Source organism: Xyrauchen texanus, chromosome 5, assembly GCF_025860055.1.
Source record: "Xyrauchen texanus isolate HMW12.3.18 chromosome 5, RBS_HiC_50CHRs, whole genome shotgun sequence".
Taxonomy (NCBI): domain Eukaryota; kingdom Metazoa; phylum Chordata; class Actinopteri; order Cypriniformes; family Catostomidae; genus Xyrauchen; species Xyrauchen texanus.
The window spans coordinates 43,352,707-43,376,731 of NC_068280.1; the positions used below are offsets into that span (position 1 = coordinate 43,352,707).

General features: G+C 38.1%; 1 protein-coding gene across 1 annotated transcript in view; it reads left to right on the top strand.

The window, feature by feature from the left end:
• The window catches only part of LOC127643612 (protein sidekick-1-like), a 337,771-nt gene that overhangs the window by 300,152 nt on the left and 13,594 nt on the right, over nt 1-24,025 (top strand). The window contains exons 30-41 of the mRNA XM_052126405.1: nt 669-863; nt 2,379-2,580; nt 9,227-9,330; nt 10,796-10,866; nt 11,797-11,929; nt 12,701-12,757; nt 13,181-13,282; nt 15,318-15,433; nt 17,040-17,226; nt 20,069-20,206; nt 20,325-20,486; nt 23,874-23,999. Coding sequence (XP_051982365.1) covers nt 669-863; nt 2,379-2,580; nt 9,227-9,330; nt 10,796-10,866; nt 11,797-11,929; nt 12,701-12,757; nt 13,181-13,282; nt 15,318-15,433; nt 17,040-17,226; nt 20,069-20,206; nt 20,325-20,486; nt 23,874-23,999 — 1,593 coding nt within the window. The remainder of the gene's footprint in view (nt 1-668; nt 864-2,378; nt 2,581-9,226; nt 9,331-10,795; nt 10,867-11,796; nt 11,930-12,700; nt 12,758-13,180; nt 13,283-15,317; nt 15,434-17,039; nt 17,227-20,068; nt 20,207-20,324; nt 20,487-23,873; nt 24,000-24,025) is intronic.

The following is a 24,025-nucleotide window of genomic DNA, read 5'->3' on the forward strand; positions in this document are numbered from 1 at the left end:
GCCATAACTGTGGGAAGGTTAGGACGATCCTTAGGACCCCAGAATCTTTTCCCTGCATGATTTTGTGATAAATGGCAATTTTGCACTGGTTAGCTAAAATGAAGACTGCTCTTACTTGATAATAAAAAATGATCCAGTGTTTGGGATTCCCCTTAAGACGTTCAGCGGTTTATCTCAGAAGCACTTTTAAGCACTAAATGTGCTTCTCAGTTGTGTAGCGCGGATACCAGGCTTGACTGAATTTTGCAGACCACTAAGCTAAGACCAAAAATCTCTCAAAAATCCTAATGGTACCCCTGGATTGAAACAAAAGGAAATTATGCTTTGAGACACGGAAGTAAAGTCCGCTCAATAGGCATCATTTATGAAACTCAAGCAGAATTCCTGTGTAAATTGTTTATATAAACATTTTTGCATACATTTTTGTATTGGCATATTATATAAAATGGTTTTAGCAATGATTTACACAAAAATGTGTCTATATGAAAAACTTGTTTTCTAGACCCAGAAAGATCAACACTCAGATACACAAAAAAACAGACTGGACTTCAGTCCTCACAGCCTCATTTTCATTGGCTTCAAGTTAAATAAAGCGTCTACTTTGACTATGGTCTATACTAATGTTATTTCACAGCAATACAAACCTAATTTTGGCTTTGTTACTGCAGGTTATCAGATTTCTTACCGTCTGGATAGCAATGACCCCAACAAGTTCACGACAGTGGAGGTGGGGTCCAATGCACGACAGTTCACAGTGACAGGACTGAACCCAGAATCGGCATACGTGTTCAAAATCACAGCCCGCACACAAAAGGGCTGGGGACCAGCGGAGGAGGCCATCGTCATAACAACAGAAAAGAGAGGTAATTTAGACCTGCTGGAGAAACACAGGTCATATAAGCTTTATGCTTGGTCATTTATTAGGCTAAACGGCTGTTCATACTGAACACGTTTTTGCATCTGTCTGCACTATATTTTATGTCTTTTTCTTTGTAAATATGCACTAGACGGCCGTTTTCGACTGTTGTGCCACATCTCACAAGATGCTGAAAAAACAGTGAGACATGGCGCAATGGTCAATATTAATGGCATCTGTCTAGTACATGTTTACTTAGAAAAAAAACAGCTTAGTCGGACGTAAAATCGTGGTGATGATCGATGAATGTTTGGTGTAAATGGCCCCTTAAAGGAATAGTTCACCCAAAAATGAAAGCTTTCTCATAATTTATTCACCCTCATGCCACCCCAGATGTGTATGACTTTCATTCTTCCCCTGAACACAAACATAGATTTTAAGAAATGTATTTCAGCTCTGTAGCTCCTCACAATGCAAGTGAATGGGTGCCAAAATTTTGAAGCTCCGAAAGGACATAAAGGCAGCATAAAAGTAATCCATAAGACTCCAGTGGTTAAATCCATATCTTCAGAACCAATATGATAGGTGCGGGTCAGTCTTCACTTTCACATTCTTATTTTGTTTTTGCCTATTCGCATTCTTTGTGCATATCGCCACCTACTGGGCCGGTAGGAGAATTTTTAGTAAAAAAACGACTTAAAAATATATCTGTTTCTCACACACTTATCATATCAGTTCTGAAGAAATGGATTTAATTACTGGAGTCTTATGGATTACTTTTATGCTGCCTTTGCATGCTTTCTGGAACTTCAAAATGTTGGTATCTATTCACTTGCATTGTGAGGACCTACAGAGCTGAAATATTTTTTTAAAAATCTTTATATGTGTTCAGCAGAAGACAGAAAGAAAGCCATACACATCTGGCATGAGGGTGAGTAAATTATGAGAATATTTTCCTTTTTGGGCAAACTATCCATTTAAAAGACAACTACATTCTGATCCATTCATTACGCTACGTCTAGTATTTTTAACATGTGAGGTCTGTACAGCCCCTAACATGACACAAACACTGGGCCTAAGATTAAATTAGTATTAGCCATATTACCAATTGTTATACAGTATTAATTTGTGTCAAAATTCCATAAAACATGAATGGCCTTTGATATCAAAAACAAAATGTATGGATAATACATTTCTCCTCATTTTAAAAATAGCTGTAATTGTTATTTATTTTTCTGTCCTAACTATGTGTAATCATTTGGTTAGTTGACTAAATTTTTGCATTTAGAATTTCCATTTTGGGGTCATGTCCCACCATTTCTGAACCACTAGGCTAAAGGCTTCTCTGAAAATTCTGTGAAATACTCCATTTATGTCAGTGTATAATGTTTCTCATTAATCAAGATCTCTTCAAGCCATTCTGAGCTGACTCTGTATTTAAACTCTAACTCAAAATTAGCCATGAGCCAGGTCATTGACACATGCATCTGGCCTGCAGTGACTCATTACGACTTTCCCACAGCCCGTCCACAGCCCCCTCGTAGATTGAACGTGCCTCAGAAAGGGATGGAGTCCCGTAAACTGCGACTTCTGTGGACAGTGGGGGGAGATGACTCTTCCCCTGTGCGCTACTTCACTCTGCAGACATTAGAGCTACCTGATGGAGAGTGGAAGACCCACACATCGTCTATCGGTCATAACAACACCTCCTGGGAGGTGGATAGGTAACATATACACACACATATACCAGGTAACACATACATACACATTCACCGAAAATCTTGGGAGATAAACGTTACAGAAATACTGAAACCAGCCCATCTGGCAACAACAATTATGCTACAGTCCAAATAACGGAGATAAAAAAAAATCCCCATTATGATGGTTGATGTGAACATTAACTGAAGCTCCTGAACCCGTATCTGAATTATTTTATGAACTGCAATACTGCCACATGATTGGTTGATTAGATAAACACATGGATGATTTTTGGTGCCAGATGGGCTGGTTTGAATATTTCTGTAACTGCTGATATCCTGGAATTTTCACACACAACAGTGTATAGAATTTACTCAGAATGGTGTAAAAAACTAAAAACATCCAGTGAGCGGCAGTTCTGTGGACGAAAATGCCTTGTTGATGAGAGAGGACAACAGAGAATGGCCAGACTGATTTGAACTGACAAAGTCTACGGTAACTCAGATAACTGCTCTGTACATTTGTGTTGAGAAGAATATCATCTCAGAATGCTATTCTGAAATGCAGGTTGGTGCTGATTTCATGGCACGAGGGGGACCTATACAGTATTAGGCAGGTGGCTTTAATGTTGCGGCTGATTGGTGTATATCTCCCTGATTAGTCATAACTGCTTGTGCAGGCAATGGACATGAACCGTCACTATTTATATTATCATGGTTTTTAAGGCTGAAAGGAAGCACACATTAAAAACACATGATACTGTTACGTATATGCTTATGTGAAGTCTGAATTTTAATTAAGCAAACATGGAAATAATTGAAGCTACAATAAAAATAATTTAAGTCATCTAATTTAAACTTTTGTATGGCAAAAATTTACCGAGAAGTATCATAGTATATGTTGTATATATGTATATATTTTTTGGAGATGGCACCATGGTAATACTATGTATTTCTGGACATGTACTATGGTAGTACCATTTTATTTTTGGATATATAATACCATGATATGTTTATTAATTTACCTTGGTAGTACCTTGGATTTGCACATATACCATGGTATTGCCATGGAACTGTGAAATAAACCCTGGTGCTAAATGTGTTACTGTATTTACAGTACTTTATATACTATGGTATTTACATTGTACCACCTAGGTTCTTTGATAAATACTGTACCATGGTATTACCGGGCAAAGTCCGCATGAAAACCCAAGGTGGTGTTGGTGAGATAGTCCAGGATGGGATAGACCATGGAGGAACACATAGGCTAGGCTTAGTGGCTTGACTAGGTGACTTGACTCTGCTAGGATTGGTAACTTGACTTGACGTTATGACATGATTAGGTGTGAAGATCTGACTTGACGTGACTGGTGGTATGACTAGGTTTGATTTGGTGAGCAGGTTCCAGGAGCCTAATGGAATGAGCAGGATCAGGTGTCTCTAGTACGGGAGTGAGGACGTATTGCTCCAGGACTGGAGCACTGGCAGAGACTGGTGAATGGCGTATGTGGCCATGGGCACTAGAAGTGCCTGAAGAGAACGGGTTCTGCTCCTTCTCCTCTTCCAGGCGGTAAGATGGCTCCAGTACAGGAGCGAGGACAGACGGCTCCAGGATGGAAGCGAGGACAGATGGGCTCCAGGACAGGAGCGAAGACAGGCAGTTACAGGACGGGAGCGAGGACAGACAGCTCCAGGATGTGTGCGAGGACTGACGGCTCCAGGACAGGAGTGGAATCAACCAGGGAATCATCTGCCATGGCCATGATCACTTGTAGTAGCAGGGAAACGACCTCCGTGGCTGTGAGCACATGCTGTGACAGGGGAACTGCCTCTGTAGTCATGAGCACAGGCTGTGACAGGGGAATGGCCTACGTGGCTGTGAGCACTGGCAGAGACTAGGGAACGGCCTCCGTGGCCATGAGTGATTGCAGAGACTGGGGAATGGCCTCTGTGGCCATGAGCACTAGCAGAGACCAGTGAAAGGCCTCCGTGGCCGTGGGCACTCGCAGAGACTGGGGAATGACCTCCGTGGCAGTGAGCACTGGCAGAGACTGGGGAACAGCTTATGTGGCCATGGACACTGGCAGCACCTGAAGAGTAGGGGCTATTCTCCTTCTCCTCTTCTCGACGGTAAGGAGCACTGCAGTGGTAATGGACGCCACCTCCTGGTGGTTGGCAGCGAGAACGGCTGTCACCCTACTGGCGGACGGCAGCATGCTTCCTCTGGAGACAGCATCAAGAAGCCTGAGAGGCACCCAAAGAAGCTGCTGACTTGGTCGCCACCTGGTGATCAATAACGGGCTCGGCGGGCTTCTCCAAAGACACCGACAGAGAGGGATTTTTGGACTTGGTGTTCCACCTTCGCAGCTGACGTTCCATCTCTGCCAACCGGCAGATGTGGTCCACCAAATCCCAAAAGGAAAAATCAAGAATCGAACCCGAACTCCTCTGGATGGATGGGCTTGACCAGACCTGCCAAAAATTTGCTTTAGGATGGTCTCATCAATACCCTGCCCGGAGGTTGCTCCTCAGCAAAAATGTTGACGGGATGAACGTGCTGATAGCAGGCCAAGGGAATGTGCAACTGGGCAAGGCATTGGGAGACCAATTCATCAAGGGCCAGAGCTGGGTTCAAAATTTGTCAGATCATTCTGTCCCAATATATTTGAGGAAGGACCCAAGATGCGGATGGCAATGAAAGGTGTTTTATTGAAACGAAAAAAAAAAATACAAACAAATCTTTCATAAGGGAAAAATAAACTAAGAAAATAATAGAACTGAAAACAAACCGACAAGGAAACTAAACCAAACAGGAAACAATATCTCACTAGGGAGAAATAAGCAAAACAACAAGACAAAAGGAACTGAGAATGAACCGACTGGATAACAGAACAGGATACAAACAACATGACATGAACTAGAGACTGAAAATAACACAACGATCTGATAGGAAGACAAGACAAAGGAGAGATTATAAAGAAGACGGGAAGACTGAACACAGGTGCTGCCAATAATCACAAGCAGGTCAAATCAGCGCTGTCATGACAAAGGTGATTGGGCTGCTGTGAGCAGCACTCATGGGAAACAAGAGGGAAGGAGGAAAACAAAAGCACATGGACAACCAGAGAGAGAGGCAGGGAGATCACAATCCTGCCACATAACGCATAAAACCAGACCAAAATGGCAGGATCATGACATCATAGTAATACCATATTTTTAGAAAATATGTCATGGTAATACCATGTATCTAGGAAATTTACCATGGTAAAACATGTTTTGGGAAATCACCATGATATTACAGTGGTTTTGTGGACATGTACCATGGTAATAACATGATTTTAGGAAATGCACAATGATAATACCATGTTTATTGGAAATGTACCATTGTAATACCATATTTTTAGAAAATGTATCATGGTAAAACATGTTTTGGGAAATCGCCATGATATTACAGTGGTTTTGTGGACATGTACCATGGTAATAACATGATTTTAGGAAATGTACCTTGACAATTCAATTAAAAAAAAAAAAATTTGTTTATATTTTTGGATATGGACCATTGTGGTACTTTGGGGACATTTACAGTACCATGGAAGTACTTTAGTGGTACCATTCAATGCTTTTTGGAGGAGTACCATGGTAGTACCATGATTTTTGGACATGTACCATGGCATTACAATGTTTGTTTTTTTTTTTTTACCAAAAAGTATAACTTTTGTTTTTTTGTACCTTGATGATACCATTATTATTTTACATATATCATGGTATTACCATGGTATTTGTCAAAGTATCTTGGTGGTACCATGTAAATGCAATTGTATATACAATAAATACAGTAAAACATTTAGTACATATCAAATTACCATGGGATAATGTACTATCACTGTATTATTGTACCACCAAGGTACACTTTTGTAAAGGTGAGAGGAGGGGTCCATATGAAACAACTAACAATTGAAGCTTTTCAATTTAAAAAACAAATTCAATTACACAAAATTTGTTGTACTCTTTATATTATAGACATCCAGTGAGACACTGATGAGACATCATGGAGAGGAAAAAAGAGAGAAATAGAAAGATAGAGAGCATGGCTGAAGCAAACTGCAATCATAATCAGACTGACCATCAGGTGGCCTGATGTCTAATCACATCCATTCAGCTCTGCCCTCTCACTAACAGTATCTGCAATACTGCAGCTCTCTTTTTCTCTCTTGCCTGTTCTTCTGATTCATTCTGTCTTTTTCGTTCACATCTTTGAATGTCCCCATGCATCAAGGGGGAGGATTTATTGTGCTAGAGCACTTCAGGAGATGCTTCCCCATAATACCATCTTTCTCAACCTATTACTATAGTAATGTAATCTTTGGAATATTTCTGAATTCAGTACCACTCGATTACCCACAGCCCAAATGCCTTTCCATTTAAATACCCATATCATACAGTACGTGCCTAACCCTGACATTTTATGATCCAAGTCATAAGCATCAAGATTGTTGCTAGTGAAAGACTTGGGATTGTCATGACTTCCTTGTCCTGCGACAACTGGGTTGTGAATGCTGTTTCATGTTGACTTTAAACATCTATGTCGTAGATACTTATGTGCCAGTCCTTACCATTTATTAAACCTGCATACTGTATCTTGTGTGTATATCAGCAAATCATGTGGCAGCAGTGCATAAAACATGGAGATAAGGGTCAGGATCTTCAGATAATGTTCACGTCAACCATCAGAATGGGGTGGGGGGGGGTATGATCTCAGTGATTTCGACTGTGGCATAATTGTTGGTGCCAGATGGGCTGGTTTGAGTATTTTTTAATGGCTGATCTACTGGGATTTTCACTCACAACAGTCTCTAGAGTTTACACAGAATCAGTCCAAAAACAAAAAACTTTGAGTGAGTGGCTGTTCAGCAGATGGAAATGCCTTGTTGATGAGAGAGGTCAATGGAGAATGGCCAGACTGTTACAAGCTGACAGAAAGGCTATGGTAACTCAGATAACCACTCTGTACAATTGTAGTGAGCAGAATAGCATCTCAGAATGCATAACACGTTGAACCTTGAGGCGAACTGGCTAAAACAGCAGAAGACTAAGTCGGGCACTTTATTAGGATCATTGTGTTCCTAATAAAGTGCTAAGTGAGTGTATAATGGTAATGTACATTGCAAAGTTTGTCTATTTATATCTATCTCCAACACACACACACATAAAAAAAAACTTTTTTATAATTATTGTTTTGAACCAAGAAGATGTTTGTGTTCAAACTATCTTGATTCTCAGAGGAGCAAATGCTTCCAGATATTAAATCAGAAATACCACTAACAGTCCTCGTCTTCAATGCCCTAATTATAAACATACACGCATAAACACTCACAATGATACTACCACCCTCACAGTCCTGATTCTTAAATCCCTAATTGCTCACTCACAAATATTTATACGCACACTCACACTCACACTCAATGTTTCCCTGTTAGCCTACTTTGATATATGCTACCCAAAGCCCCCTGCCTTGTCCCCTTCCAGTGTCCCCTCCAAGTTTGAAAAGCAAATGGTTGAAAAACAAAAACAAATCTGTGCAGTTGACTAATGATAAATGAATGATGAGATATCCTGATACATCTATAAGTATGCAAAGCAATGTTGCCATAGGGTCATGTGACCACTTAAAGGTGCAGGAGACACATTATTTGAGCAATTCATTGTGCATTAAGTAGACATGGGGCAAATTCTAGTCGCCCCTATGCCCTACTCACTTCGAAAATGCAGTTTGGAAACCACAAGTGATTTATGCTTTGGATTTCAGCTGAGATCACTTTAATATATTTATGAAGATTCATTCTCTATGATAGGTTAATTGACACAGTGTTAACCTCAACAACAAAATTACTGATGAAAATGTTTTTTGACCAAGTCTTTGTTTTCCGTCAACCGTTACAGACAAAACAAAAAAGACAAACCATATAGGTTGCTTTGCTAACGGACTAATGAGCTCATTTAAACACATCAATTCATAAATGAGACATTTTTTTGCTATTTCCACAACATAAATGTAATATTATAATGTACATCTGCACAGACAATCATATTAATGCACAGGTGAAATTAGTGAAGTTATGTGCTAATCAGAATGTGTGAATTGTGAATGTGCCGTTGCCATAACAATGCAGTTTACATAATGAAATATCATAATATACTTATTATATGCTATTATTTCAGGACCTCAGGTCAAAACAACAAGGACAGTTTAACATGTTTCACATTGTTTAAATGAATAAATGTTTCTTTTTCAAGGTTTGGTCTGTTACAATTTGACACATCATTCGTCATTTTGCACATTATCGTCAACTAAAGTGTTACTTTTGTTGACTAAAATTATGTGCAATTTCTGAGTAAAATGGTCTAATCTTAATGAATATGGCATGATAAAATATTTACAGGAGGATTTTAAAGCAAATTTTGGTAAAAGGCAAAAACTGTGGCACAAATAAAGTGTACAAAAATTTGCTAGCAAGAGCTTCTCTTTTTGATGCTTCACAAAAGAAGACCCAAAATGCATCTCTTATGGCTTCTTTTGGATTGTGAGAATGATCGTGTGTATGTGTGCGTGTGTGTGTGTGTGTGTGTGTGTGTGTGTGTGTGTGTGTGCTGGAATGCATATCTTTTCTTGTAGGCTGAAGCCATACACCTCTTACAAATTTAGAATGATGGCCACAAATGATGTGGGAGACAGCGCCTTCAGCAAGGAAACTGAGCCATTTACCACTCTGCAGGATGGTAATATGAGATTCTGTGTGCAAAGTAGGGCTGGGCGATATAGCTAAAAGAAATCTCAATATTTTTCAACCTTTTGATAATCTTTAATGTATATTAACATATTATTTACATTATGTATTTGCTCCAAAATAGCTTGAACAAATTTTTTTTTTCAACCAAACCACTGTAGTCAAGTATACTAAATAAAGGAAAAGTTATATTTAATCACTTTCATTTACACTGGTGGACAATAGTTTGGAATAATGTACAGGTTTTGCTGTCTCGGAAGGACATTGGTACTTTAATTTACCACAGTGGCATTCAACTGATCACAAAATATAGCCAGGACATTATGATGTAAAAAACAGCACCATCACTATTTGAAAAAAGTCATTTTGATCAAATCTAGACAGACCCCATTTCCAGCAGCCATCACTCCAACACCTTATCCTTTAGTAATCTTGCTAAATTGCTAATTTCATACTAGAAAATCACTTGCCACTAACAAGGACAGAAAGAGAGGCCAGATGTACAACTAAACAAGAGGATAAGTCCATAAGAGTCTCTAGTTTGAGAAATAAAGGCTTCACATGTACTCAGCTGACAGCTTCATTGAATTCTATCTGCTCAACACCAGTTTCATGTACAACAGAAAGAGAAGACTCAGGAGTGCCGGCCTTATGGGAAGAATTGCAAAGAAAATACACTTTTGAAACAGAAAAACAAAAAGAAAAGGTTAGAGTGGACAAAGAAACAAAGACATTGGACAACAGATAATTGGAAAAGAGTGTTATGGATCTTAACCCCATTGAGCTTTTGTGGGATCAGCTATACTGTAAGGTGCATGAGAAGTGCCTGACAAGACAGCCACCTGTCAGGAGAACCAAGAGGGTGGGTGGTTCGGCCGCGAAACAGGCTGAACCCTGAATGGGCCACGATAAGCAACAATGAGCCGGCACGTTAAAAAAAGAATGGACCGCAAAACGACGATATGCAGAAAAGTACAGCGAACACCCCCCACACCCCGCTCAACCGTTGGGCCAGTTGCCATGTAAAATCCTGGGCTGATTTCTCTTCCCAGTCCAGCCCTGTGTCCTGACTATACATTGTGATCAGTTGAATGCCACTTTAGTGAATAAAAGTACCAATTTCTTTTCATATGAGCAAAATCAGTACATTACTCCAAACTTTTGGCAATATTTTGGTATATGCACCAATATAGCAATACTTTGTCAGTGACTTCTGTGACCATTTTTGAGTGATGATGCAAAGAGTTTTTTTAATGAATGTGTTGAATCGGTTCAAACCGATTAAGACAGTTTGAACTGATTCAAAGAAATTCAAAGTAATTTAACTTGCCCACTCTGTCACCTATTTAAATCAAAGATGCTATTAAAACATCAAAATATTTTATATTCACATGTTGTGAGACAGGATGGATGGATGGACTAATTGATTAACTGATTGTGTTTTTCTTTGTGTTTAGCACCAGATGAACCCCCTGTCATTTTGAATGTCAAACCTTCAACCACAACATCTGTGATTGTCCAGTGGCAGGTAAAACATTGTCTAGCTCAAGTCTTTGTTCTTATATGGCCTCTGTTCTCCAAACTTCAGTGACCTACCTTGCTGTCCATGGTCAACATAGCTACCTTAGCTACCTAAGGCAGCATTCTAATCTAAATAAATTATAGGACTGATTTGAAATGCTCTACATATACAGCAGCTACGTTTGACAATCATTCTACGCAAATCGTGCTGCTTACATGAAGCGCACAAGTGAACCAACTAATGGTCACAGTTGATTCCAACAGCTTTCTGCTAACTAAAATGTGTGTGTGTAGCATCACAATTAACTATCTCTGTTTTTCTGTCTAACTGAAAGGCCAGAAGGTCAAACTTTCAAACCATGTCTAATAGCAGAGTTGTGTGCAAAGTATTCAGCTTCCCTCTCAATTTTAATTATGTTCGGCAAGAAGGTTCTTAGCCTTACGCTTTACCCTCAATTAGTTAGCAATGGTTTCACGTACTTCTATCTATTCACACACATATACAGATACATTTACAATGCAGCCTGCACTGACCCCATCTTAATTAACTTTGCCTATAACACTGATCAAATACTAAATAGACTCATCCATAATGGAATGGGAGAGTGAGAAACACATATTAGACTGAGAGTGAGTAAGAACAACCAGATCATGCCTCAACTGACCTGTGGCTGGCAAACTTGTCCTCTGTTGATCTGTGCTATCTTCTGGGCTGATGTCTATTGTGCAGTAATTACTTTCCGTCGCTGTCTCTAACTGCTAATTATTCGGCAGCAGGCTGTAGAGGAGCTGTCTTTAGCCTTCTTTCATTTAGTATCATCATGGATCATAAACTGATAAGTCAGGTGCATATTTCATAGTCTGTGTATAATAGAGTAATTAGACGATAGTTTGCTACTTGAAAACTGATTGAAACTGAATATATCGTTGTTTGTAGCCTCCCCAGGAGGGGACTGTCAATGGGATTCTTGTGGGATACCGTGTGTATTATCGTGAGATTTCACGTGAGAACACACCAGCCGAACCAAAGACGACAACCAACCAATCAACAATGAGTATTGAGTTTAGAGGTTAGAATGTCTAATCTATCTATCTATCTATCTGTCTATCTATCTATCTGTCTGTCTGTCTGTCTGTCTGTCTGTCTGTCTATCTATCTGTCTGTCTGTCTGTCTGTCTGTCTGTCTATCTATCTATCTGTCTGTCTGTCTGTCTGTCTGTCTGTCTGTCCTCTTTTAAATTCCAGTTCAATTACTGATTTTAAATTGAGGTAGCAAACGTATGCAGAATTGTAATTTTAATAGATGTGCAATTAAAATGGAATTAAAAGAAATTAATATAAATGTAAGTGTAGTTTTTGCTTTAATAATACAACTCATTGTTCATCTATTTCTATTTGATCTAAACCTAAAATAATTTTGCTGGTGTAACCTACTGTAGTCATGTATAATATTGTTTAATATGTTTGATTTGGATTAATTCAGTTAATTTAGAAATCACATGAAGCATTTTTGGGTTACCTGACCATTTATATATATATATATATATATATATATATATATATATATATATATATATATATATATATATATATCTGTCTACAGCTGCTGCCTGAATTTTGGTCTTAAACCAAATCTTATAGATGTATAAGATTATTGCCCTCAAACTTATTGAGTCTTGCCAGATTAAAGTTATTGTTGTCAATGATGATAATGTCATAATGTCTATTACAGACAACTTTTTTGTCTTCTGTGCTCAAGGGCATTTTAAACAGTGTCTCTTGTATAATTTCTGTCTCTCTCTCTCTTCTTCTCTCTGTGTTTATTTCACTATTCAAACAGCTAAGAGCACTTTTAAAACAGTGAGCAGCCCTTCATTAACAGAATTTGAATTAACGCGTAAGTATTTTTTTATATTATTTTAATTGCTGAGTTGTTTCAATAGTTGTAATCTTTGAAGTGTTAACACAGTTACATTAAAGCCTGAAGGCTTTCAAACTCCCTGTTCTATCGTCTCATCTCCTCTACCAAACAAACACTTCCGCTAGTCTTCATGTTTTGTTGTTCAGCCTCTGGTCTTGTCATGATCTGCTGTGATGAAGGGAAAAATCTAAATCTATTTTGTCCCTCCACATCCCTCACTTCACATCTCCCTAGTTATAAAAATTCCCTTTGTCAAATTTTTTGGTCTCTCTCCCTGCGTTTCTCTTAAGTAGTACATTCACACTTCACCACACTTCAACTTTTTGTTTGACTGCTGCTTCCATCCTAATTTTTTGTCTGCACGCTACAAATGGTAATGGATTTAATGATGTTTTTCAGAGCTCAGCAAGTACAGACGTTACGAGATCGTCATGACAGCGTTTAATGTTGTTGGAGAGAGCCCTTTGAGTAAACCAGTGGAGGTGTTTGTGGGAGAAGCAGGTATGATTTTACAGCTTATCAAGATAACAGTCGCTCATTTGGCTCAACTCTTCAAAAAATTATGATGGCGGTAGTTTGGTACAGTTGTGGTTTATATATTTATATAACTTAAAAAATGTACCCTTACAGTACTAAAAATACCATGGTACCATAATGGTATATGTTAAAAAAAAACATGGTACTTTTTTGTAAGGGATACCATAGTATTTACATGGTACTTAAAGGTTCTTCAAAGAATATTATGTTATTTTTTTTATATGGTAATTGTCCAAAAAAAAAACATGGGAACACCAAGGTGTTTATTTATTTTTTTAATAATGGAAAAAAACTGTGTTTTTTTGCGGCTATAGCTGCTGAGTTTTGTTTACTAATATTTGACACAGATATGATCTTGTTGCATGCAATGTGAACTGCATTTGATTTGGGCCACTTTCCAATCTGGTTATGTGGCCTACATCTAAACACTCATATAACATTTTCCTTTTTAATAAAAATGTTTTCGTAATTGTTACATGTCAAATGAAGGTGTATACATGCTGGACAAAGCCGAGCTACAATTGCATTATCTAGATATGTTAATCCGACTGGTACGATGCCATCTGCATACACATTACCTTTTACATTAACCCTTCATTGAAAACATACATTCTTTATTATTTGGTTACAAGCTGTATGTGACAAAATTACACTGCTCAACTGAACTGCACAGTGTGGACCAATTATCAACGTGACCCATTGGACGAAGCTGCGTGGATTTATTATTATGCGTGACCCACTGATTGCACAGCACAAACCAATTTTGACTGCCAATTTGTCTGGCTGGATATTCATATAAACAAAGTCACAGCCATCTCTTAATTGAAAGTAAACAAACGGGACCAAAAATAATTTGTCAAAATATCAGATCTGCACATTAGACCTTGCGGTTTCAGTGCAGCCATAAGTGTTTTAATTATATATCCCCCATATACTTCAGCTTTTCCTGAATACAGTATGTAGGTCAAATTCAGGGTACATTCAGAAATATGACCTTATCAGCCCTCATCATGTATTTGTGTGTGAGTATCATAGTACATGTCAAAGCTAATTTGACTGTAAACTTATCTGATATGTAGAACATTATGAAAGCTCATTACCTAAGTTCATTTAAAAAATGAGCCATGTGCACAAATCAAATTAGTGCACACATCTGACCTCTCTGAAAGATATGAATGAGAATGTCACATTATTAAATACAGCGTTCCCTTGGCATGACTTAAACACGCAAAGACAACAAAGCCATCTTAATTGCATATCTCTTATAATAGGAGTGTAGAATGAGCTAAAATGAGAATTTGACACATAGAGCTCACAGTCACGCATAGATGCTGACATGAAGCTGTTTTGCTTGCTAAGATGAGCATCACCATTTTTATTGCTCATTCGCTCATACTCTATGCAATGGGACCTTCGATTTCTAACTGCCAATTGATAACAGTCCAAGAAAATCCTATAGACTTACATCGAAGGGGAAACCCGAGTCATGTCCCAGACATAGGGGACCAGCAAATCCGATCCATGGCGGCTCCACCTCACAACTTATAGGACTTGAAGGATCTGCTGCTAATGTCTTGGTGCCAGATGCCACATGACACCTTCAGGGGTCTTGTAGAGTCCATGACTTGGTGGGTTGGTGCTGTTTTGGTGGCACGCGGAGGAGCAACAGCATATTAGGCTTATACCCACAGCATATGTTTTGGCTCATCAGTGTATACAACTACGTTACCACCACATTACAATATGTTCTAAATATATATTACAGTGTGTGAATAAATGACTTGACCGCTGTTTCTTTTCACTTTAGTCACTGTCAATTATACCACTGGGAAATGTCATCTGTCACTTGCTCTTTACATGAGGCAGATACACATGAGTATAGTGTAGTGGTAGTGGTGTTTCTGCTATGATTTTTTGCTTTGACTCATTCCATCCCATGTTGACTCATACAACATAATTTGATGTTTAAGACTAAAATGGTAAATGTGTGTGTTTGTAGCTCCCTCGGTGGCTCCTCAGAACATACAGGTGAAATCTGTGTCTGCTACCGAACTGGACATCGAATGGCAGCCTCCTCCGTTAGAGACACAGAATGGGAATATTCAGGGATACAAGGTGCCGATAATGTTTTATCCACATGCACATGCAAAGTATTATTTGTAATGACTCTCAGATTATTAGGTGTGTATATACATTGTGGCAACACAATGATGTAACATATTATGAAGTCTAAAATTTGGTCACACTATTGTTTGATTGGATTTTATTATTTTTAGATGATTTATAATTATTTTCATAAAAATGCTAAAGATACTAATGGAGTTGGAGGGACAATTTGCACCATAGTGGTGAATTTTTACAACTGTAAATTGCTCAATAATTGTGTTTCGGATAAGAAATGAATGTGTAATACATTGGGTATTATTAATAATTATTATTATTAAATTCTCAATTATCATATTATCAGATTAATGTACCGATGCATATTCACACCACTAGAAATTATCCAAAATTCCCATGCACAAATACATTGTGTCCACTGATAGCGTTGTTTATTTTCACACACTGTCTGCATTATTTTAGTACCAGATTCACTAAATTTTGAAAATTATGTAATGAAGCAAACACACCCAAAAGACTGTGCCGAACACAATTTGCATAGCGCAATCAATGATCATGCATGCCGCAACTGTTAAGTGAATTCGCCCCTATGTATTGCACATTACATGACTAGAGGGGCATTAGAAGTTTATTTGGTTAAGTCCTGACATTAACCTGGATAAAAAATATTTCCAAAATCAGTCTGGCAGTCCATCTATTTACCTGCATAAATATACTGTACTTCATCTGCTGTCTGTCTTATTTTATCTCACTGTCATATGTTGATTTCACCATATTATCTTCCTCCCTTGTTTTCCTCTTTGCACCATCTGTACCTCTGTCTCATTTAGACATTTGATCATAATCTGGTTATAAATTCTTCTGTTTTGACAAACAAACACACAAAATATCCATTCACAGTTATTCATAATTCATTCAAATCTTATTATTGTGTGTATTTGTTTGTTTATTTGCATATATAAAGGTATTTTTCACCCAAATATGAAAACTTTCATTATTTACTCAACCTCATGTGCTTATATGTTTTGCGAGAAACACAAAAGTAAATTTTTAGGCAGCTCTTGCCATTCAATGACTGTTTAAACTGTAGTGAGCACATCGGTCAAGCTTAAAAAAAGGAAGTCCATACGATTTTGCATTATATTCCAAGTCTTCTGAAGATATACAATACTTTTGTGTGAGAAATAGACTGAAATTTAAGTCTTTATTCATTGATAATCTTCACCTGCATCGAAGCTCGCGTTTACCCTACGTTTCTGTCCAAATGCAAAAATGCCACGTCAATATCATTCACGTCAAAATGGCTCTCTCGTGTGTAGTACCTTTACACGGCATGCCATTTTTGAATTCTTCACTGAAACACAGTCTAGATGCTATATTATTATCTGTTCCTCAAATCACAGCTGTATTGATTTGGAATTCAGAGCTTTAATAGTTATATAGGCCATTTTCATGCTTGACAGACATGGTCAGTATGAACTGTTTTATTGATCATACAAGCTTGAACGACATGAGGGTGAGTGAATAATGACAGAATTTTTATTATTTTCATTTTTGCATGAACTTTTCCTGTAAATCTGTCATTTAATTCGTTTCACAGATCCATTATTGGGAAAAGGACAAACAGAATGAGACCGAGATGGAACTGGTTTTGTTTGTTCCAGAAACATCTGTACACCTGAAGAACCTGACATCTTACACCACTTACCATGTGCAACTGTCTGCATTTAACACAGCAGGGGATGGGCCGCTCAGTGCAGCCCGGAAAGGACGCACCCTGCAGGCTGGTGAGTACCACTGTGGCTGTTACACTCACGAGGAGCCAACCAAGAAGCTCACGTCCAAAACATTGTCAAACGGTGTCAGTCTGCTGGTATTAGTGCTTCCATTGTGACACAGAATGTGGAGCCTGTTGCTATGTTCCCAATTAGGACACCCCAAAGCTTTTGCATAGAGAAATATAGGTTTGATTGAACAATGTAGGTTGTAACTGAGAGATAAATAGTACACAGACTGAAGTAATTGTGCATCCAACAAGCACCTAAGTTACTATAAACATTAATCCACTAAAAATTACTGGGGGCCTGGGTAGCTCAGCGAGTAAAGACACTGACTACCACCCCTGGTGTCACGAGTTTGAATCCAGGGCATGCTGAGTGACTTCTGCCAGGTCTCCTAAGCAACCAAATTGGCCCGGTTGCTAGGGAGGGTAAAGTCACATGGGGTAACCTCCTCGTGGTCGCTATAATGTGGTTTTCGCTCTCGGTGTGGTGCATGGTGAGTTGTGTGTGGATGTCGCGGAGAATAGCGTGAGCCTCCACATGCACTATGTCTCCGCGGTAACGCGCTCAACAAGTCACGTGTTAAGATGCACAGATTGCAACTGAAATTTGTCCGCTGCCACCCGGATTGAGGCGAATCACTACGCCACCATGAGGACTTAGAGCGCATTGGGAATTGAGGGGAGAAAAAGGGGGAGAAATAAAAAAAAACTAAAAACATTCACAAAAAATTACTAATTATTTATCTAAAATTTTAATCATATCACTTTACTTGAAACATAACCCTACTTAAAAGTAACTAAATTAATTGAAAGTCAGTAACAGTATTCTGATTTCAAGAATTTTAAATGTAATCCATTACACTTTTTGACAAAGAAATAATTATATTCCAGTAAATAATTACTTTTTAATTGAATTACACCCAACACTGGTTCTGGGTGGTTGTTAGTAGGGATGGGTCATGATGGTTGTCCAGCAAACAACTAGTTGGTTGGTGAGGTTGACTTAAGTTTCTGGATTTATTTTTATTATATATATATTTTGGTGGCGATCCTTTTAATTTGTGTTTTGACAGCTAGTTGTGCTTCAGTAGATCCATCTTTAATTTAATCCCCTTTTAAGAAATGTTCCTATTTCAATGCAAGTTAAGCTCATTTAAAGGTGCACTCAGTGATTTTTTTAACTATGTATGTCGAAGTATGGCTTACACTGACACCTAGTGGCTTGGATGCTGCATCATGCACACACAGTAGTTTTCAGTTACCAATTCCTTTGTAGAAATTCACTATGCACAATAAACCAGGAATAATTTAATCCATGAATAAAAGTGTCCAACAACAGGGCAGTTTCTGAGATTAAGCGAGTAGTATTACGCTGGTCATGTGATGTTAACATGGGAGTCCCCATGAGGCGTCCCTGCTCCATGTAGAATACAAGAGCTTTCAAAAGGTAACTGATATGACTGAACTCTTCATCTCACATGAGTGGTCAGGATGCTATACATTTGTTTCAAAATTGCTATCCATTTCTTTTGAAATAAAACTCTTTAAATGAGGAAAAACTACTGAGTGCACCTTTATCTGCATTTCTGGCATGTTGATTTCCACAAAAAAATATTCTGACTCGCCCCTCCTTTATTTTTTGGCAGAGGCTATTTGCACTAAATGTAAATAGCAAGAAAAGTGTGAAGAGTGATAGATGCTATTTACTGTCCACCCCAGAGCAAATAGTGGAATATACTATTTACACACCTAATTAAATACTAACATACGGTATAGTGGCATCACTGCAGTGTGTTTATTTTGTTTATTTAGAGTCCCACACAGATACTCTACACCAACATCTACCCCTAAGCTTAACCCTTACCTTCCCTTACAAAAATTAACCATGGTTTACTACAGTAAATGTAGTTTCAACATGGTATTTTGTAATAAAATCATAGTAGCCACAAAATTAAACATGATTACTATATTAACACCATATTACTGTGGTAACACCATGGTTAATTGCATTAAAACTATGGTTTCTGGCAAAAACATGGTTACTACAACATTACTATAGTAAAACATGGTTACTTTTACCTGGATCAAACATTCCTCTCAACTCCCGACATTCACATTGACCAAATTACTTTGAGGTAATCAACCTTTAACTTAATTTTGTATTATTATTTTAAGTAGTATTAAAGGAAATATTAAGATTGGAGGCAGGAAAGTGGTTGGGCAAAAGCGGGATTCGAACCTGGGTCATCCGCATGGAAAAAGTACATCTGCACCGATTGCAGCAACACTTGGGGTGCAGTTTGTCCTTAATTTCGGTATTACCATCAGATTATTGTAGTGCAAATAGCCACGTTGTGTGGCAGGTGCTATTTACACCTAGTGCAAATAGTCACACACACACACAAAAAAGCTAATATTTCTGATACAATACAGCATTTACAATGAAAGTGTATGAGGCAGTCCATAAATGCTGAAATACACATTGTTTCAAAAGTATAGCCACAGAATGTAAACATTATCCATGTTAACAAGATTTGTTACACTTTATCATCAAAAGTGATACAATAACCTTATCTGTGTAAAATTATATCCAATAGTACATCTTTGTTGTCATGACAGTTATAATGTTTACATCTCTTGATATATGTTTGAAACTGTGTGTGTATTTTAGCCTTGTTAGCTTGTTAGTTTTACTAATTTGTTTTATTTGACAGATGTCTAGGCAAGGTTTTTATTTTGATACCTCTACCACAGAGCATTACAAACACACACACACTCTCTCTCTCTCTCTCTCTCTCTCTCTCTCTCTCTCTCTCCTCTCTCTCTCTCTCTCTCTCTCTCTCAAGCTCCTGGAGCACCCAGTCATGTGGTATTTTCAGAGGTAACAGGTACCTCACTGAATGTGTCATGGGGAGTTCCTCTGCAGCCTAACGGAGTGGTGGAGGGCTACCAAGTTGTCTATGAGCCCACCGCACCAGTTCATGGTGAGTAGAAGGAAGAGAATATTCAAACAGTAATGCATATACTGTATCCCCTAAAGAAAAGTCTAAACTTTATTCCACTTTTTCCACAAACACTCTACTGTGACCTATCATTTGGCAGGTGTCAGTAAAACCGTAACAGTGGATATCAAAGGGAACTGGCAGCGCTGGCTGAAGGTTCGAGACCTGATGAGGGGCGTAGTCTACCGATTCAAAGTTCAGGCCCGAACCATCGGTTACGGACCCGAACTGGAAGCAAATATCACCGCAGGACCAGTGGAGGGTATGACATACTATGAACATACTGAATAATAATGGATAATAATGCAAAATATCATGCATAATATATTCCACAGTGATTGGATGAGAAAGAAATATCCACTGCAGTTACAGAAACAAGATTTCAGCGGGAGGTTTTCTTAGTATTAAATGAATTGTAGAATGATTAAAGTACTGTATCTTACTAGTGCTTTTTAAAACACCATTATGGCCTCACATCCTGTAACTCAGCAGGAAGAAGCCATTTCAGCAATGTCCTTTATAATTTCGAGGCTTAAAACTAGTTGGAGATGGAAATAAAAATAAGGCCATGGATTGATTAGCGCACTGTAATGGGAATGTGATTTTATATGGCCTGTGAATAATAGCACATTTTCAAGCTACAATGCCTTCATTGCGGCAGGACACTGGGCCTTATGCAGACAAGTTTAGAATGTTCTTCAGAGTAGATGTAGTTAATTAATGTAGGTGCTGATGGAGTAGTAGCTTTCATGCAATTTGCCAGAATTTAGAACCCTTACAAGTACTGTCGCGGTGCCATGCAGCGTAAGAAATTAACTTTTGCATTAAATAGCAAAAGTTGCAGATTTGCAAAGTTGGGCAAATTTTATGTAACCATACAAAAATATACTATGTCATGCAACTAATGAATAATTAGATAAGCTGTTACATATGCATGTAAATCAAAATTTAATCATGTTATGGCATAATGTTTATACCTAGGCACAAAATAGAATATTAATCAATATATTAGATATAAACAAATAAGAGGTATTCATTTTTTATCCCAACTTTTTTAATTTCTGTGACATTTTCATCACTTACTGACTTCTCACTTTTAATTTCTGACCTTGTTACCATGGTACTACAAATCTGATTCCAAAAAAGTTGGGATACTGTACAAATTGTGAGTAAAAACAGAATGCAATGATGTGGAAGATTCAAATTTCAATATTTTATTCAGAATACAACATAGATGACATATCAAATGTTTAAACTGAGAAAATGTATCATTTTAAGGGAAAAATAAGTTGATTTTAAATTTCATGGCATCAACACATCTCAAAAGAGTTGGGACAAGGTCATGTTTACCACTGTGTGGCATCCCCTCTTCTTTTTATAACAGTCTGCAAACGTCTGGGGACTGAGGAGACAAGTTGCTCAAGTTTAGGAATAGGAATGTTGTCCCATTCTTGTCTAATACAGGCTTCTAGTTGCTCAACTGTCTTAGGTCTTCTTTGTCGCATCTTCCTCTTTATGATGCGCCAAATGTTTTCTATGGGTGAAAGATCTGGACTGCAGGCTGGCCATTTCAGTACCCGGATCCTTCTTCTACGCAGCTATGATATTGTAATTGATGCAGTATATGGTCTGGCATTGTCATGTTGGAAAATGCAAGGTCTTCCCTGAAAGAGACAACGTCTGGATGGGAGCATATGTTGTTCTAGAACTTGGATATACCTTTCAGCATTGATGGTGCCTTTCCAGATGTGTAAGCTGCCCATGCCACACGCACTCATGCAACCCCATACCATCAGAGATGCAGGCTTCTGAACTGTGCTCTGATAACAACTTGGGTTGTCCTTGTCCTCTTTAGTCCGGATGACATGGCGTCCCAGTTTTCCAAAAAGAACTTCAAATTTTGATTTGTCAGACCACAGAACAGTTTTCCACTTTGCCCCAGTCCATTTTAAATTAGTCTTGGCCCAGAGAAAACGCCTGCGCTTCTGGATCCTGTTTAGATATGGCTTCTTTTTTGACTTATAGAGTTTTAGCCGGCAACGGCAAATGGCACGGTGGATTGTGTTCACCGACAATGTTTTCTGGAAGTATTCCTGAGCCCATGTTGTAATTTCCATTACAGTAGCATTCCTGTATGTGATGCAGTGCCGTCTAAGGGCCCGAAGATCACGGGCATCCAGTATGGTTTTCCGGCCTTGACCCTTACTGCACAGAGATTGTTCCAGATTCTCTGAATCTTTGGATGATATTATGCACTGTAGATGATGATAACTTCAAACTCTTTGCAATTTTTCTCTGAGAAACTCCTTTCTGATATTGCTCCACTATTTTTCGCCACAGCATTGGGAGAATTGGTGATCCTCTGCCCATCTTGACTTCTGAGAGACACTGCCACTCTGAGAGGCTCTTTTTATACCCAATCATGTTACCAACTGACCTAATAAGTTGCAAATTGGTCCTCCAGCTGTTCCTTATATGTACATTTAACTTTTCCGGCCTCTTATTGTTACCTGTCCCAACTTTTTTGGAATGTGTAGCTCTCAAATATGAGCCAATATTTGGCATGACATTTCAAAATGTCTCACTTTCAACATTTGATATGTTATCTATATTCTATTGTGAATAAAATATAAGTTTATGAGATTTGTAAATTATTAAATTTCCTTTTTACTCACAATTTGTGCAGTGTCCCAACTTTTTTGGAATCGGGTTTGTATATAATTACAAATATTCATATACACTTATGCCATGGCATTTACATTGTGCTTCAAAGTACTTCATAGAATGGTATTACTATGGTACGTGTCCAAAAAAACACGGTAATGATACTTTTCGACTTTTCTTATGGTACTCCAAAGTACTCCATTGAATACTATGGTATTACTATGTTACATGTCCAAAAAAACTTGATATTACCATGGTACTTGCTAATAAAAATAACATTTAAAAAACATGATAATGGTACGTTTTTGCACTGTTTTCTTAGTAGCTTTTACCTTTATATGGTAATCCAAGGTGCTTAATAGAATACCATTGTGTTATAGGAATGGTCAGAAAACATGGTATTATAGTGTTATTTAAAAATAAAAAAATAGATAAATAAACATGGCAATACCATGAACTTGACAATTTGTATTAGTGTTGTGACTATTTTGGTTGGGGATTTATCATTGGCACACAAAAGACTGAAAGTGTTACAACTTCTGTGTTATGAGGAACGAGTAAATTTAATCACATGACATTTAGGATCATCTAATGTATTTAAAAGGTGAAAGGATTTGTGGGAAATGAAGAGTGTTATCAGTGTAGTGGATGTGAATGTTATAAGGTAACCAATAAAGAACAGGTTTTGAGGAGAATGTATCGCTACGGCTTCAGTATGACCTTTATGAAATCTAAACAACCTTCCAATGGATTGGGCTGTCAGTTTTTAAGTTGAAAGAGGAGGTAATCTTTTAAAATAATTATTAAATAATAAAAAAGCCATCATTTCCATTCCTCAGCCTGATGTTTGAGGCCTGTGTTTCACTCTGACACATTATGATTGATAATAATGGCCAGATCCATTTTTAGGAGCTGCTTTTTACGTTATTGATTGTTCAGAAAAGCATTTTCAGAATTTAGTTCTAATGTATCTTATATTATATAGGCTCGCCTGGTTCGCCCTTGCAGACGTCAATCACAAAGTCAGCATCAGCTTTGACACTTCATTGGTCTGAGGGTGCTGAAGGGGCGGGGCCTGTCACAGGATATGTAATTGAATCTCGTCCCTCAGGTAAGCAGTGGCCCTAAGTGCACTTT